The sequence below is a fragment of the Equus przewalskii genome, chromosome 32 (genome assembly GCF_037783145.1).
Source record: "Equus przewalskii isolate Varuska chromosome 32, EquPr2, whole genome shotgun sequence".
Classification (NCBI taxonomy): Eukaryota; Metazoa; Chordata; class Mammalia; order Perissodactyla; family Equidae; genus Equus; species Equus przewalskii.
The window spans coordinates 12,264,171-12,282,380 of NC_091862.1; the positions used below are offsets into that span (position 1 = coordinate 12,264,171).

At 39.5% G+C, this 18,210-nt stretch overlaps 1 protein-coding gene across 1 annotated transcript in view; it reads left to right on the forward strand.

The window, feature by feature from the left end:
* The first annotated feature begins 2,457 nt into the window (after nucleotides 1-2,457).
* The window catches only part of NOX3 (NADPH oxidase 3), a 57,390-nt gene continuing 41,637 nt past the window's right edge, over nucleotides 2,458-18,210 (forward strand). The window contains exons 1-6 of the mRNA XM_008519536.2: nucleotides 2,458-2,505; nucleotides 3,120-3,215; nucleotides 3,328-3,438; nucleotides 4,454-4,538; nucleotides 13,197-13,342; nucleotides 15,814-15,995. Coding sequence (XP_008517758.1) covers nucleotides 2,458-2,505; nucleotides 3,120-3,215; nucleotides 3,328-3,438; nucleotides 4,454-4,538; nucleotides 13,197-13,342; nucleotides 15,814-15,995 — 668 coding nt within the window. The remainder of the gene's footprint in view (nucleotides 2,506-3,119; nucleotides 3,216-3,327; nucleotides 3,439-4,453; nucleotides 4,539-13,196; nucleotides 13,343-15,813; nucleotides 15,996-18,210) is intronic.

The following is an 18,210-nucleotide window of genomic DNA, read 5'->3' on the forward strand; positions in this document are numbered from 1 at the left end:
CACATTATTATTCAGCAATATATGCCTCTCATTTGTAACACTGTATGAAGAGTACAGAAGGCTAGAAAACATTCCAGCTCACACTCATTGAATCTAAAATAGACAAGATAGTATAAAATTCTAGATGTATTCTCTCTGTATTAATTTTTATAACCCAACTGAATAAGGCCTCTAAGATATGTAAATCCTATACACTTCAGAAATAACAAATCATTCATCATAGAAGATTATTGGCTTAAAGAAATGAATATGAAGACTTTACATCTTTATATTGCTCACTGTTAAAGAAGCTACTACAGATATTTCGCTAACTGCACTCTGACCTCAGGTTAAAGCTGCCAGAATACCTGTACTTTTATATATTTCTAGAGCGGAAAATTTCTTTAAAATGATGTCTTTTTCTAAAGAGAAGCAAATTTGCTAAATTTTCACTGGCAAGTCTAAGACCTCTCCGGAAGAGGCATCATCATGCATATGTGTGAGTCTGTGGGTGTGTGTAAGTATGTGGATGTATGCATGTGCGTTAGGGGAACCGAAGGTGGGGGAGGAACGGGGTTAGCTTATGAGGTAGATATTATAATTAGCCCTTTAAACAAATGTGAAAACTCAGGCTCAAAAAGAGGTAACACGGTCAGGGCTAGATAACAAGTAGAAAGCTCGCCCATTCATCAAAATGCTTAACCCGTGATACCAAAGTTCAAGATGTTTAGAAATACAGGTGTTTTAAAACGTACCTGGAATTTGTTTTAGTCAAGTACAGTAAGGTGACAGACATTGGGACATCTGCCTTGAAAGAAGAGTTGATTACCTATAGTTCCCCAAAGAGGGGGCACACCATACCACACACAGGGCCACATAGGGAAACACCAGGTCACTCAAGAGGCAGAAGGAGCAAGGGAGAGAACATGGATCAGAGACTTTATTGTAGTTTTTGCACGAAAGAATGAGCTAGACAGTGTGGGAAAGCTGAGCAAGCTTAGACTGGATAGTTTGAACAATTTCAATAATAGGATAACTTATTCATTTTTTCATAATTCAATGGTATCATTAAGATAACATACTTAATCATATATAACAACATATTTATCTGTAATTAATAAATTAAATTAATTCCTGTAAGTTAAACGTGTCCAATTTATAGGAATGAAATTGATATCTGTGTATTAAGTACATTTGATGCGCAAACCCATGTACTAGCATTTCATAAAAGGCACAGTATAAGGTAGTGGTTAAAGCTGAAGATGCTCCAGCCAGAGAGAACTGGATTCAAGTCCCAGCTGGTCCTACTGTAAGTTACTTCTTTGGGCTTGTTTCCACATTTGTGTAATGGGGCTTATAAAACCAACCTCATAAAGTCAGCATATGATTTAATTGAACAATACTTAAAAAGCTCTTAACCTAGTGCCTGGATCATTTATTTAGCATTTAGGATTATTATTATTATATAGGTCAATGAATAGCCAATTATTTTTCTTACCAGGTTTTTAAAATCTTTAAATTCCTTTAAGACAGATAAGTAGGTTCACCATATGATGACACAGAAAACTTCGGTAATTATTCAACTGATTCAAATCTCCTATTTTCATCTTAATTGTCTGAAAATTTTAAATGAAATTCTCAGGACAGGACTAGCCAGAAATTGCTTCACTTGGGACAACTTTGCCTACCAGAGTGGTCATAGTCATGGTACTTAACAACTATGGCTTATACAAAATGGGAGTACAGCCAGGCTCATGCACAGCCACTCCTGGGATCCCTAAGTGTAAAAGGATATTCTCATTTGCCTCATGGGTGCACCTAGTGGGATTAGGAAAAAAATAGGATTTATTTCATCTATCCCACAAAAATAACCTGCTGCATTCTGTGCAGTCATATTTTTAGATTTATGAGCATTCTCCTGTATGTGATTTTTCTCTTTTCTTTGACATCTTCTGAAAGATTGTTTAGTTCATATTTCTTTACCCACCATTCTATATCTTTACAGAGACTTTTTTTAAAGAGAGGAAAAGGAAATAAAGAAGAGAAAATAAACAAAGTAGAGAAAGCTCAGGAGAAGTGTTTTGCTGGATCCAACCTTCAGCAATTAGGTTATTTCCCAAATTTACATAAAGACTTATTATCATCTTGACTGCAATCATCTAGAAAATGAATGGAGTATAAAGTACATGAGGAGAATTTAATAAAACAAGCTTTCTTTTCTTATGAAATCTTTGAAGAAAGGAATCATTAGACAGAGACGTGCCTTGTATTCACCCAGGTCATGAGGCATGTCAGCTTGGTGATGTGCCGCTGGGAAGAAGTCCTTAATTAGAAATTCCTCGAGAGCTGCTCCCAGTAGGTGCTTCCACCGACAAAAAGACAACATAATTTACCAGGGAAGCCCTTACTCAGAACACAACATCCAGGCTCAGGTGAATGAAAGAAATAATTCGACGACAGCAAAAGGGCAAAGCTATCATGATGGGATGCTGGATTTTCAATGAGAGTCTCTCCATCATATTAGTAGTAAGTATCATTTTTGTTATTCAACTTTAAATAACTATATATATTAAATAGTCTTTGATTTTTAGGATAATTTGTACGGGCATACTAAATAGCTTGAAGTATTACACTGGTTAAAAGACTAAAACTTGTTAGAAAACATTCAGTAGATATATTTAATTTACCTTTACAGAATGATGCAAAGTTGTTTTCCGATTGAGTTCATTTTTAATTATTTTTAAAGTCAAGTAGTTTGTTTTTGCATAATGTATGAATGTTTTTCTAAATCAAATGAAGTCTTTGAATTAGACTCTGAAATTGGAATTTTTCTAGAGCACTCTCTGAGTTGCTTTTAAAGATTTCCTCCTTCTTGACATCATTGACTTAAAACGTTACAGTAACGTTGATTAGGAAGGTTATGTACTCTTCACTAAATTCCTTAAAGTATAAAGTTAGCAACAATTTCTTACCATTATAATCACTGTTAAAAACTAATCTATGAGAAATATGTATATGGAATAATTCTGATTAATATTGAGAAGCTCTTCATTTCACTTTGAAAGAAGAACCCCAAGTGATTTTGAATAGAAGAAAAGTGGAAGGTTGTATTGATGGGGTCTCTTTTCATTCTTCTCTAGGTCTCCTGGCTGGGAGTGAATTTATATCTGTTTATCGACACCTTCTGTTGGTACGAAGAGGAAGAGTCTTTCCTTTACACACGAGTTATTCTGGGTGTAAGTAAAGTTGGTGACTACGCATTATGATTTCAAAAAACAAAATGCATTTATTTTCCCCAGCTTCCTTATTGTCACTGTATCTCTTTCTCGTGTCTTTATATATGGGCAGTCAACACTGGCTTGGGCACGAGCTTCTGCTGTATGCCTGAATTTCAACTGCATGCTAATTCTATTACCAATCAGCCGAAACCTTATTTCATTCATCAGAGGGACAAGCATCGTAAGTACTAAAATATTTGGAATAATTTCAGTCGTTATGACTTACTAATATAAGTGCCATGGAAAACAGAGAAGTACTTTATATGAAATTCCCAATAATCCCATTTAGATTGAGGTTTGTTTCTTGGTCAGAGAGAACACAATGTCTAACACTGAAAATCAGAAATCGGTACATCTGATATGACTTTTGCTTTTGCCATTGACTCCCTACCTGACAGTGGACTCATTACTCAAGTTTTCGCTGATGCACTGACTCCATCTGGAAAGTAAGTCTAGTAAAATTGACCTGACTCGTAAAGATGGAAGTATTGGAACAGCTTGGACTATTACCATTTCTGATTGAAAAGAGACAAATAAGCAAATGAGCCAAATGCCACTGAGGAAACATCTCTCTGAGTTCTCAGCCCCAAAAAGCACAATCACAATACGCAGAATTTACTATGTAGATTTTAACTGCTAGCAGACATAATGGGACATTTCCTAACTATATTGATTTCACTGTGTTGGATATTTCCCTGTGTTTCCTGCTAAATAGAAAAACATGTTGTACAGAAAAATGAGACCTTCACTAACCCTTAGTAGAGGAAATAATTTATTTGATAATCATTATCATAATTTTATGAATATTTAGATATAGATGAAAATAGTGCCTGTCTCTGTGCAATAAGGAATAATTTATTGACTACTTAAACCATATCGATGAGGATGATGGCTATCATTTTCCTTTTCCAAATAAGCTGAGGCATGGATATTACCAGGTTTATTCTAGAGTTTTGACTTATAGCCAGGGAAACTACTAATTCAATCACATTTATTGAGTTGAAATTTCGGCAAAGCCAGTAAGAATCATTTGATTTTGCCTGTTGGACTAATTGACGGTCACTCATTTTTGTGTCATGTAGCCCCAGCTTCAGCAATTGAGAGGCAGAATCTGAGTGCTGTTCTCTTAACTCTTAAGACACTGTCACAACTATGGTTTTTCACTTTTCAAAAGACTTTTGTTTTTCATACTCTAGTGCTGTAGAGGACCATGGAGAAGGCAATTAGACAAAAACCTCAAATTCCACAAACTGGTCGCCTATGGGATAGCTGTTAATGCAAGTAAGTGCTTATTGTTAATTGCCTGATGGATCTTACAATACCTAATGTTTGACTTTATAGTTCTGCTTATTCCCCTCAACAAAAGGCTCAACCTTAGGTTAAAGAAAGCTTTGCCTTCCATCTGACCATATAAACCTTACATAAGTGGATTTTTAAATTTCTAATTTATACTCACACAATTTTCCCTACCAAGCCTTCAATTTGAACCCTGTGTTATTCAATATAATTCCCATCGAAATAAAATTGACCTATATTCAAAATCTCATTCATGGTGGTAGGAAAATGACTATCGAAGGGTGTGATGGGCAGTACAAAGAAAAAGGAAAAGCAAGACAATGTGGACAAAGCTCTGGAGAGTATTGAGCTGGTGGATATGAAAGGATCTTGAAAAGATATGAAGCTTTATAGGCATATAAAGTGTTACTGCTATTTCTTGAATTAGAAAACAAGAGAAATCAAGAGAAAGGCACCAGAAATTAGCATCCAAGGGAAAGGTTAGACTTCGGTAAAATAGAAAAGAAGGGCAATATCCAGCTGGCTTGTGGTTTTGTTGGACAACAAATACATTGAAATAAAAGGTTATCTGAACGATAAACAGTTATGATTTGAGGCTGTTTCCTTCAAACTAATTTAACTATAAAATGTTTTCCTCATTTGTTTTTATCCTCTCATGCATAAAAAAGAGCAGAGCGAAAAGAACACTCAAAACAAATGTGGATTTAATTAAGCAACAAGACATGACAGACGGGGCCCGAGTGCCAATTAACACAACTCTGGGTGTGTGGTGAGACTGGCAGGAGATTTCTCCATCAATTGTCTTCAACGCCAGATTAAACCAACCCAGGAAATGTTTGCAAAAGGTCTTTGTAGTTTGTTAAGAGACAAGGGTAAAAGGACATCATGTCCTAAAGAAAAGCAGCTAAGGGATGGAGGGCAAAGACCAAGGCCAATTCATCTTTGCATTCCAAGGCCTACAATGGTGCTGAGCACACACAGGCACCAATAACCTTTGATGAATGAGTGAATGCATGAAGGAATGAAGACTCAAGGAAGCAGATTTCAGCTCAGAAATCAAGGTCTTTTCCAGACCTTGAAAATTATCTGAAGTTAGAATGATTGTCCCTGAGGGTGTTGAGTTCCCCCTCATGGGGGGCGTCCACATGTTATGGGTGGTGTCTAGATTGCTCCTTGGAAGGCTATTCAGAGAACGGAATTTAAGACCTCTTTGGGCTTCCTTTAAAGTCTTAAGAATCTTGCGGCTGGCCTGGTGGCGTAGTAGTTAGGTTGGTACGCTCTGCTTCAGGGGCCCGGGGTTCACGGGTTGGGATGATCTCAGGCATGAACCTACACACCACTCATCAAGCCATGCTGTCGGGGTGTCCCACATACAAAATAGAGGAAGATTGCCACAGATGTTATCTCAGTGACAATCTGCCTCCAGCAAAAAGAGGAAAATTGGCAACAGATGTTAGCTCAGAGCTAATCTTCCTCACACACACACACACAAAAATCTTAAGAATCCTTAATTCTTGCATTAAAAGAGGAGATATGGGGCAGGTCCAGTGGCATAGTGGTTAAGTTCACTCACTCCACTTTGGCAGCTTGGGGATACCTGGGTTCAGATCCTGGGTGTAGACCTACACACTGCTCATCAAGCCAAGCTGTGGCAGAATCCCACACACAAAAAATAGGGGAAGATTGGCACAGATGTTAGCTCAGGGCCAGTCTTCATCACCAGGAAAAAAAAAAAAAAAAAAGAGAGAGAGAGAGGAGATAAAACACAATAAAATGGCAGGAAGAATATTACCACCATGCAATAGCTTCAAGGCGAATTGGACTCTAAGAGAAAGTTATAAAGATATTATAGAGAAAAGGTACCCAAAAAAACCCCACAGTATCAAAACACATCAGAAAAGGAAGCAAAGAATAAAGGAAAATTTGTGTTAGGAAATAATTTTCTCCTTAAACCTTTGGGTATGTATACTTCTCCATGTGTGATAATATACTGATAGCGTAAATGCATCAGTAATATGTGTTGAATGTCTCCCATGTGCAAGATACTCTGGTAAGAACTATAACCTTCTGAAACCAGTGTGGTCAGTACTGCTTTCAGAATGGAGTATAATTTAGTAGGGGCAGCAGTGGACTAGCATCAGATGACCAAGTTATTCGGTATCCCTGCAACAGTAGATTGGTTGTGTGATCTCAGATAAGTTCCTTATGCCCTTCCCTCTGTGGAGTTAAAAGAACAATAATGCAATCTTTTCATCTCTGTGAGATGTGCAGACTAGTCATCAGGAGCGGCCATCTTGGAAACCTATAAGGTCATTCACTTGCTGCTATGGCAAAGAATCAAGTCTAAGTTTCCCACGGCGGGAAGGCTCCACTCATTGAGCCCTACCCACCACTCCAGTCTCATCTCTTGTCACACCTCCTTGCTTCTCCCCTCTGGAGTGACACTGCTGGCAGTCCCTGAGCAGTCTATGCCTTTGTTCTTGTTACTCCCTTTGTCTCAAATGTTCTGCCTCTCCTTCTTCGTTGGATGAGATGTCACCACATTCAGGACTCCTTGCCTGGCCTGCCTCCTTCTGACCCACGAGGTCTGGGCTGTTAGTCCACCTCACCTGCGGGCCTCCGTCACACCTCCTACCACATAGTGAAACTTCTCAGACCCTGATGGCCTCAAGGGCTGAGACTGTGCCTTAGGCATCTTGGCTTTCCTGGCCCCTGGCACATAACAGGTCCTCAACAAACTTGGTCAAACCTGAGGATGAGTAGGAGTTGACCAGCAGGCAACAGAGGTTGAAGGAATTCCTGGGAAACACACCAGACATGACAGCGCTAGAGTCATTCATGGGACCAGGGACAGTTCAGGGTCCAGGAAACCCTGAAGGTGGGCAGTGAAGAGATTCAAAATGATGCCAGTCATCCAAGACAATAAATTCACATTCTGCTGCAACAAGAAGAAGCCGGATGCTCTTTCTCCCTCGTCCCCTCACAAATCCCTGGCGAGAATCAAGTATTCCGGCCCCCTTCTGCTTGAATACCCGCTGCTTTGCCAGGCTCCCAAGCATCTCCTGGGGCTCCTGAGCAGGGTCAGGCTGCCTTTGAGAGCAAAGTGCTCCTCATCTCCCACCGCCATGGCAACCAGCAGTGCTTCAGTTGTTACATTCTGGGCAAAGGCAGGAGGGTGGGGAGAAAGCTCTTTGCTTCTCCAGAGTCCTGACAAAGCAATTATTACATTTCACATTAACTAAGAAATGCGGCTGGCAACTGCGCTTTTAGGAAAAAAAAATGCTAAGCCCTGGTTTCACAGATATACCTTTGCTTTTCACATTTTGTCCTTCTGGTGTATTCACTTGGGAGCAGCTGAAAATGTCCCCATGCTTATTTTATTAGCATCGGCCATTATGCTGCTTTTCAAATAGCCGACTGGCTTAATAGAGGTGTGTAACCTTGGAAGAAGTACATCCACATCGAAGTTTGCGTGCCAGCCTCTAATTTCTCATCCGTTCCCCTATAAGTTGAACTGCAGGCTTTAATTGGTCAAATCATTAAAGGATGTAATTAGAGCCTGGTGGAAGTAGGCTGGAGAGGAGGAGGGAAGAGGCAAACAATGGTATCTGTAATCAAGGGCATCACCGAAAATGCAGCGACAGGAACTCTTCTTCTCTTGGCTTCCTGCCTTCCTGCTTGCCTGCCGATGATAAGAGCTGCTGGAGCATGCTTCAACCACTAATAAATCATTTTCAGGGACCTGTAACCCCACTGGTATAAAAATCATAGTTTCACACCCTCTCTTTTCTTATTAATGTGGATCTTTCTGGACTGTCTGGTCCACAGTAGACCTTGAAGACCCTTCCAGTTGAGTGGTGGTACTTTGAGCTGAGCTTCCTTCAAAGGCGGCTGTAAATAGTGACCCAGGCATCTCTCTCCAGCAAATTCTGCAGCTTGCATCTGCTGGGTTCCGGGGATGTACAATTACCTATGTGCTGCTCCTGATGAGTTGGTAAAATTAGTTTACAAATGTCAGTAAACATAACAGGGACAGGTTGAGAGAAACAAGCTCAGAATAAGAGTCCTGGGGGAAAAAATTGGAGTCCCCATGGTGGAGGATAGCCCCTGATCCCTAAAGAATTGCCACTAAACCAGTTCTGCCTGAGCATGGGGACCTCAAAAGGAGGCTTTATCCCCAGTCCTGCCTAACACAATTTAATGCAATTTACAAATGAGCAGCATGCACAGGGCACCATAGTCAACATGCATTCCTGCAGAAATCAGACTACAAGTTTGAAAGTTTGGAGCCATATTCTGGCTGCAGAAGCACAGCCAGGATTTGCTCCTGGATCCCTATTTCCAAAGACTGCTTAATTAGGAGGTGACTAACTCCAAAATGACTGTTATCACTGACAGGCAGGCAGAAAGATAGCAAGAACTGACCACACTTCCAAGATTCTCCCTCAATTATGCTTCCTTTGATCTCCTGAAAAATAAAAAGAAGGAAAGAAGGAAGGGAAAGGAACTTTCTCAGGGCAACTGGCTCTAATTGCAGCCTTTATGATTTTTCTTTTGTTCCCTCTTCAATAAAAGCTCCTTATTTGAACTCAGAAGTTCACACACCAATTAAATGTGCATTTGTAGTGTTTCCAAGATCGCTGCTCTCTTTTAACTGTACAAGGACTTTGGTGAGAAAATAAAATTGTGGAAAGACCCAGTTTTAGCATCTTTAGCCTGGCACATTTGGGTGGGTTCTGGAAATGTGTGTCTTTGGGCAGAAATTCCACAAAGGCACCTTGAAGAGCACACCTGTGAAGTTAACAGTACTGGATTTGCCACAAAACTTAAAAAAGCCCCTTTAAGCCAGTGTTGATTTTGAAAACATATTAAAACATGAGTTTCATGTTTGCGTTACTTTCATATTAGGTTACAGATCCCTTTCAGATGATAAATGTTCCCTGTTAATTTCAGATGGAGACACAGGAGCCAGACAGCTGGAAGGGAGATTAGCTATCTCTCGGTTTAGTCCCACCCACCCATTTTATAGATGAAAAAAACAGAGGCTGAAAGAACTGAGGTAACTGAGGGGTATCCTCTTCAGTCTTCTTTCTGCTCCATGCCAGTATCCAATCTAATAACATGCGATGATATCAATGACTAAGAGAGAGAAAAATAAAACCAGAACACTCTTGTTTGTTTTTTTTTTTAAAGATTGGCACCTGAGCTAACAACTGTTGCCATTCTTCTTTTTTTTCCCCCCGCTTTTTTCTCCCCAAATCCCCCCAGTACGTAGTTGTATATTCTAGCTGTGGGTCCTTCTACTCGTGGCACGTGGGACGCCTCCTCAACATGACCTAATGAGCGGTGCCATGTCCGTGCCTGAGATCCGAACCCTGGGCCGCCGAAGTGGAGTGCCTAAACTTAACCACTCGGCCACAGTGCCGGCCCCAACCACATCACTATTTTATCACATACTTGAAGCAGCTGTCGCTGTAAACGTAAATGGCATGGCTATTCATATTAAAATAACTAAAATGTAGGCAGGGAAAAATGGAAAATGTAATATCTGAAAAGGAACACAATCAATATCTCCCCTGGTATCTGTCAAGTACCAACAGCCTATATTTGGTAGCTGGGGTAATTTTAGTTCAAGTCAAGATCACAATAAAATTAGGATCTGATCTAAGAGGAAATAAAATGTTTAGACAAACATTTCTCTCTGAGAATTCCTGAGATAAATAAAATAAGATATTCCACTTTTTATCTCCTCCTTGTGAAAAGAAAACAGGATGGAGGCAGCTGGAGCACAGGAACATTTAAGACGTAAATTTTAAAGTACATGAAAAAAGCTCAAAAGAATAGTTTTCACCATATTCCGCCAGGAGCTACCTCTTGAAAAGTGTCTTGGGTTTTCTTCTACCCCTTCATTTGTTTCTTCAGCTCTGTTATGGGAGACCTGGCAATAAGAATAAATAACTAGTTCAATGTCTGTGCTCTTTCAACAAATATACTGAAATTTAGTTGAGCAGTGTCAAATTCTCCTGTGCAAATCAATCTAATAGAAAATAGATTGTGATCAACAACTCATTACATGAGAGGAGAATGTTACATGATGTAGAATATAAAAGACACAAAATTTATCCTGTCTTCCCTTTCTGACTGTCTCATTTGGATTACGTAATAGTAAACACATCACTTAATTTGGTGTGAAGCCAGTGTCTGTGTCTGTGTGATGAGAACAGCTCTACACCCTGCCTGGTCTGCTTTGGTCCATGGAGGGAGAATGGAAGAAAGCTAGGAGCAGGGCAGTGAGGATAAAGGGGTGGAACGTAAAAGGAGTATTTACACTCACCTTCAGTGAGGGCTCCAAGGGCTGTGCTCAGTCTTAAGTCTTAGGAGCTATTTGACTCTACATTAAAGACACCAAGTGAACTTCTCAAAGTGTTTTAGCTAAGCCTATAGGAGAAATTAATTTTCAGTAAAAAACTAAGGTATAACAGTCATAGATTAGTGAAAAGAAGCAATATAACTTAAAGGTCCAAAGATAGGGTCCTGGAATCAGGCTAAAAAGGTTTTATCCCATCTCGGTAACTAATAGACTAGAAGTTCCTTAACTTTTTGAATACTGGTCTGCAAAATGGTAATAAGACCAATACCTGAGGATTAAGTGAGATAATACGCCTAAAGCATTTATAACATTTGTCAAAGTGTAGCAATCTTTGGTATATGCTAGCTATGAGAAACAGTACCTGTTGTTTTTTTTTTTTAAACTTTAAGGTAATTATCAGAAAACAGCAATTAGGAATACTACGTGATGTTTGTGTTCAATTTAGCAGCTTGTTCTCATTTTGTATATAGCATATTAGAAGAAATTGTACTAGATAAGCTTTTCCAGCTTTGTGGATCCTGAAACTGAGCGAGGCAGATGCTTCATGGACACGGCTACATATGTTGACAAATGGAACATAAGGAAGAAATGCATTGACTTTTGGGTTCTAACACCATGGAATCCATAAGGAGACAGTCAATATCATAGACTCAACCACTATCTCGTGCTTTCCCTTCTTAGGTGGGCCTCAACCAAAAGCATATTTGACTTGATTTCTACTTAAGGCTGCAGAAAAATGTGCAAAAATACATATATCAGCAGAGAAAAATTCCTCCAAAAATATTGCATCTACAGATCAACTTTCTGACCCTTTCTCTCTTTCTGTGATCTCATTGTCAGTCAGCACATCTTTATTAAGTTCCTACTGGGGCTAGGCAATGTGCCAGGTGTTGAGGTTTCAAGATGAACAAGCTTTGAGGATTTAAAGTCCATTGGGAAATGTAGGTATAAATAAATAAATACTCATAACAATAATGCCTAGGAAGTGTGATCATCAAGGTATCATTTGTGCCTGTGGAATTGAAGAATGTTCAATAGAAAAACTTCTGAGTTGGGTCTTAAAGCATAACTAGAACTTTGCAAGGTGGAAAAGGGAATGGCTCTGATAGAAGAAATTCAGCTGACAGAGAGAAGAGGCTAAATAGAGGATGATATTTCTAAATAAATATGCTACTTAGACCACAGGGACCAAAATGACACCAATATTCTCACAAGTTTCTGCTGTTCCTTTTTCCCTCACTCTCACATCTCAACCCACAACATAGAGCCCTGGAGGATCCCAGAGTTTGCCCACAATTTGTAGAGACTGTATAATAGTAGTAGCCTCTGCTACTTTTCACTGTGGGAGCGAAAAAAAAAAAAAAGCGTATCAACTGGGAAATTATCTATACCCTGGGTAACGAATTCTCATTTCACACTTGAATCTGATCCCAATGGCAGGTATCAACTGGCCCGCCAACAGCAGTTCCATTTGCAGGAAAATCATCAGGATGTCCTTGCCCGGATGTTGTGACTGCTGGCTTCCCCACGGATTTCACAAGACAGGGAAGAGTAGTGAGGGGCAGAGGCTCCTTAGGCCAGGTGGCGCTGTGTTCCTGAGCTTGTTGTCCTCATTTAGAATTTACACATCACCACATCCCAGTGTTCAAAAACTGAGTTTTCTTCTTAAGAATACACAGTGAAGTTTAGTTCCACAAACACTGGCTTATTTCAATCCTCTAGGAATAACACATGCAAATATATGTGTGTATGTATATGTATAGGGGTATATATACACATATATTAAAATGTATAAAGGAAGAATAGGAAATATGTCTAAAAGAGAACAAAAACAATATCTCTCCTCATATCTATCGTATATAGCATAGGCAAATATTTCAGAGTGTATGATGTACAGTTTTCTAGCATAATGCCTTCTGATTTCTTGGGGAAAAATATGTACATAATGGAACATATCTTAACTTATGTTATGGTATCATAATATCTATTTCACTTCCAGAATGATCATATGCTTATAATCAAATTATGGTGAATTGAGATTGACTTTGTTTCTTAATATAATTAAAATTAATGTGGTGAGTCACACAATATCTTCAGAAGTCTTCACTCCACTCCGTTCAAGACATTGGGAAAGATGTGCAAATAAATCACTCTTCTTTGGAGATTACAAAACCAGAACAGAGAAACTTGACCATATAGGCATTGTGTTGTTGAGAAACTACAAAGAAAGAAATCCATATGGCGTGTGTCCCATGTCGTTTTCTCTGCCACAGCCATCCACATCGTGGCTCATTTGTGCAATCTGGAGCGCTACCACTCCAGCCAGTCGGCGGAAGCAGAGGGACTTCTGGTTGCGCTTTCCAAACTTGGCGACGCCCCGAATGAGAGCTACCTCAACCCCATCCGGACCTTCCACACTGTGAGTTCTTGCATGGTACCAGTTTCTCCTCTATCCTTTTCCAGTCCCTTTATCAGGAACACTGTATATCAAAAGCTTTTAATAAAAGAGTTCAAGAGAACAAGTTTCTTCCTTCTAATGCTAACATCAATTTCACCATTTCAATAAAAGTTCTTTTTTTATAACAAATGTTGCTAAGAGGTTATGGGCAAGGAGAAAAACTGATGCCACTTAATTAGTTTATAGAAAACATGATACACCTAAACAGCGAATGCAATAATCTGTTAAAACCTTAATATTTTAAATTTTAAAAGCAGCTCATGATTGGATATTTTTTTGCTGACGTTAGAATCATAAAGAAGGTGAAGTGCCATCTAAACCCGGGGATTATAAATTGGATGTCCTCATTCTCAATTTGCAAATTGTTTTCTGGATCTCGTCTCCTGTGTCATATTTTGGCACACATGTGAATAGCTGGTTTGCCAAATCAGATACTGGGCAAAGTAGCTAATTTCATAATGAGACCTGCATAGCTAGTGACATCCTTAATGCTAATTAGCCGTGTGCGCAGAGTACCAGCACACGTGGGGAACAAGAAGAAAACTGACAATGTGGCCACAGAAATCCACCTGTAGAGATAAAGACATTCCTCTTGCTTAATCCACCTCCCACCTCTTTCTTCCTGGTTGATCTAAACCTTTGGCCAGGTGCTGCCATATTGGAATATGCATCCCACGTGTTGACTAAGCTAAGAAAATCTATGTTGCCCAAGAAGAGCCCTAAGACAACACACTCCGGAAATGGAAATCTCTCTATTACCATCTAAGCCATCTCTTTAAGTGACCATTTTGCCCAAGCAAACTTATTTGAAGAAGCAAAATTCAAAGTCTCTTTTGGGGGAAATTCTTCCTTGTCTGCGTTCTCTAATTATCTTAAGATGGTATCCAATATCAGGCTATTGATCGAGTAGAGCTACATTTTCTTAGCTGACAGCAATTAAAAGCATATGTTTCACAGTTACAAATAAAACTACAGATCCCTCAGCCTGTGGGAATGCCTTTGAGGTCACTCAGCTGAGCCATTACCTGGCATCTACTGGAGTGAACACTTTTCCCCACTAAGGCTCTGGAAAGTTCATTGCTACACACACCCAAGAATAAATCACAACATTTCAAGGAGACTACATAGTAAATAGTATTTATTATAAACACTTTTAAAGCAATTTAAGAAGATGATTAAGCTACTCCCAATATAGTTATTTCAAAATTTTAGAAGCAATATACTATGTAAGTACTAATTAAGTTCAAGAAACCCTCTAATTTGGGGTATTTGGAGAAAGATAAGTATCAATAACACAAAGTGTACTTTATAGAGTATTTCTAAAGAGATGCAATGGGATTATTTTAGAGCATACATTGCAACTCAAACCAGTCAATAAATATGTTATAAGAAAAAGAAAGTGGGTGTTTGCTTTAATAAGCAAAGAAGAATGGTTTGAAAGTAGCACATCATATGATCTAAATGGATTTCTAAAATGCCTGTGTACACTTGAAAAAAAAATCTTTTAAATGTTTTAGACATACCACTTTGAATTTTATTTCCACTCTTTGCTCTATGAAGAAAAAATAAACAGTGGAGAAATCCCTGTCCCAATTACCTCGAGATCTCAAAGCAGCTCAAATTAATGAGATTTTACTGACAAAAGATACAGTGTGAGTTTATTGAGCTCCTGGGCGTCTCAATGATGGTAACACAATATATGAATACTAATGACTTGGCAAGAACATGGGCAACTCACAATAAAAACAAAATGTTTTGTGATTCTCATTCTAAACCATCCCCTGCACTCACAGGTCAGAATTCTGACCTTTTGGCGGTGTCTACCAGATAAGAATAGCTGTATCTTTATTGATTACGTAGGATTTATGAGGCCTTATTCCAAGCCTCCTGAGCTGGCATGAAAGAAATGCAAGTCATGGTGCTTCCAATTAAAAAGCAAGAGCAAGGAATAACTACCAGGGGAACAGAGTGTGCAGCTGCTTTATTAAGAATGCCCCTAAGGGACCTCTCAAAAGAAGTGTTTATTGATGTTAAAATTCAATTAAGTATGGGGATCCACATTTTTATTTTAAAAATTAAAAACTTGAAACAGATTTATTTTGCAGTATTTTACTTTAAAATGCATTTTCATATATTGCCCTAATTTCAACTCAACACAATAACTCAGACGTGAAAAATGATTTATATAGATGGAAAAAATGTAATTCGTGAAATGACATTTGATGAAATTTGAGCAAAGTGAATGTCTTCCATCAGATGGCAGAGAGGAAAGGACGAGAAAGTCCCTCCTTGAGTTGTATGGGGATCCTTTTAGGCTAATATGATTCTGATTAGAACATTCTGAATTGTTCCCTGCTTCGGCTCACAAGGATTGATCCTAAAATGGAAACGTAGAACGAAGATATTAATGTCATGGCATTTGTTTCTTGCAGAACACAACCACTGAGTTGCTAACGACAATCGCGGGCATTACTGGCCTGATGATCTCTCTGGCTTTAATCTTGATCATGACCTCTTCTACCGAGTTCATCAGACAGGTCTCCTATGAGTTGTTCTGGTACACACACCATGTTTTCATCATCTTCTTTATCAGTCTGGCTATCCACGGGGCAGGGTAAGTCCATACTGTGCTCAGTGTGTGAGATTTTATCTCTGTGAACCTCAAAATAATCTCAGAAAGTCCTTTGGATGGAGGAACATGACATGCAGGGACTAAAGGACGCATAGAACATATGAAAAGGCACATTCACTGTGGTAAATTCATAATGAAGCTTTTTTAGTAGTACTGAAAATAAGTGACATGGGTTGTGAAGTATTATACTTATTTTTCCTAGCTAACTCTGCTTGGTACTCTTGATATGTTTATAAGATGCAGGAATTTTAATGAATGCTGGATGACAATAGATCTAAGTTTCATTCAGAATCAGTTTCTGCAATCCAGTTTATGTAGGATTAGTTAGGATATATATTTTTGATACCCAGAATTCACTTACGCTTGACCAAAAGGAAACCACTAGGAAAGCCAGTGTGGGAGACGGGACAGTGTGTGATGTGGTCGGTCTGTCTGACCTGGGCTCTGCCACGAGTCATCAGGGGACTATGTGCCAGCCCTTAAAATTCTCTGGACCCCAGTTTCCCATCTGACATATAGGTTCAAACATCCCATAAAATGCTGTTGTGACATTCGGCACCTGCCCAATACTGGTAATCTCTTCATCAGGAAACTGGAGAAACACGTGAAGCATAGCACCCTCAACGACAACATTTTCAATTCTTTAAATATTAACAAAATGGCGGACCAATTAACCATATATAGTTTGATGTCTATAAACTAGTTTGTCCCATATTAATTATTTTATAAATGGATGCCTTTTTTCCCCATGCTTCGATTTTCAAAGCACATTCACATGCATGATCAATTTGACCCAACAGCAGTCCTGTCCAATAGAGACGGTGCTGTTGTCCCATTTGATAAAGAGAAAACAGATGTTCAGAGGGTTAAGTGATTTGCACAAGGTCCCAGGATGAGTAAATGGCAGACTCAGTCCTAGGGTGCCGGTCTTCAGGCAACCAACCCTTTATTCATGAGGAACGGGTCCTCACTTTCACAAGTTAAACACTCTTCGACACCTGCAATGATGTGGTCGGTGAAATTATGAAATTACAAAACCCTGCATGGCTTGCCAGCAGCTCTTCCTCTGCTTCCCACACTAGCAGAACACCGTGTGCTCCACCCTGTTCTCCCACCATTGCTGCTGCTAAGTGCAGAGGGGCCTGGTACTGGAGGTGGCCTTCATTTCTGGCCAGACCCGGAAGAGCAAGCACATGGCCACAGAGACTTCATGGCCTAGCAAGTCACACATGACACAGTGACTGTGGATCCCCTGCACAGCCCTATGGTACCTCTTCTGGATTTGCCCCTCAGCAAGTCAACCGCCTCCTCCAATCTCCCTCCTCACACTAGATGCTCCTTCCATCTCAGCACCCCAATATTAGAAGGTCATACTTCTGCTGGTGTCACTGCCTATGCCTGATTAAGAGCTCTTTCAAAAGCCATCAGCTTGTCTGACACACAGACATCATAGAAGGAAGGATTGCCCCTGGGGGTCTACTTTACCCTAAAAAAACTGCCCATGCCTCTGATAGTCTCTAGAAACCTGCTCAGTCAATGTTCCCATTTATGCTGCCTGACTAAAGGCTTTCTAGTCACTTTTAGCATTGAAATACCTGCGATTGGCTCTTCTGAATTTGTGATCCATGACCCTGACTTTTTGCACTTTGAGGGGCAAGGTGGATGGTATGTGGTCTCTGAGTGTTCCGCCCCAAAGATTGTCAGTCCTCCCTTTCTCTGTGGATTCCTCCCCCGACGCAGAGGTGTTAACCTCTGTAGGACATGCAAGAGGCTCTTCATAATTCACAGGTTAGAAGTCCTCTTCACCAAAATCACGCAAGCAGCCCCTGATCCTACCTCCCCTGCATTCACACCCTGGTGCCTCGTAGAAGCCTGAGAAGATTTCAATGGGCAGTGTTTCATTGGAGATAGGTTTTAATATCCAAATAACGTTTCATAAGATGAAATTTTTAGTCATTTTAACTTAGTTGAAAGGCTTATTTTGGGATAAGGGCCTCGTTTAATCTTCTCAGCATGAAGTATTCTACAGCTACTGTTTACAGCAAAAAGTAATTTGCAAATTCCATGCAAAATGCCAAGTATAGTAGGATTGTTAGAACGTGTTAAAGCCCACTAACCTTCCTATTATGGGATGGCATAGATGAAGACATTAAAAATTTTAAATTTTTAAAAAGATACTGCAGAAAATAAAAAGATA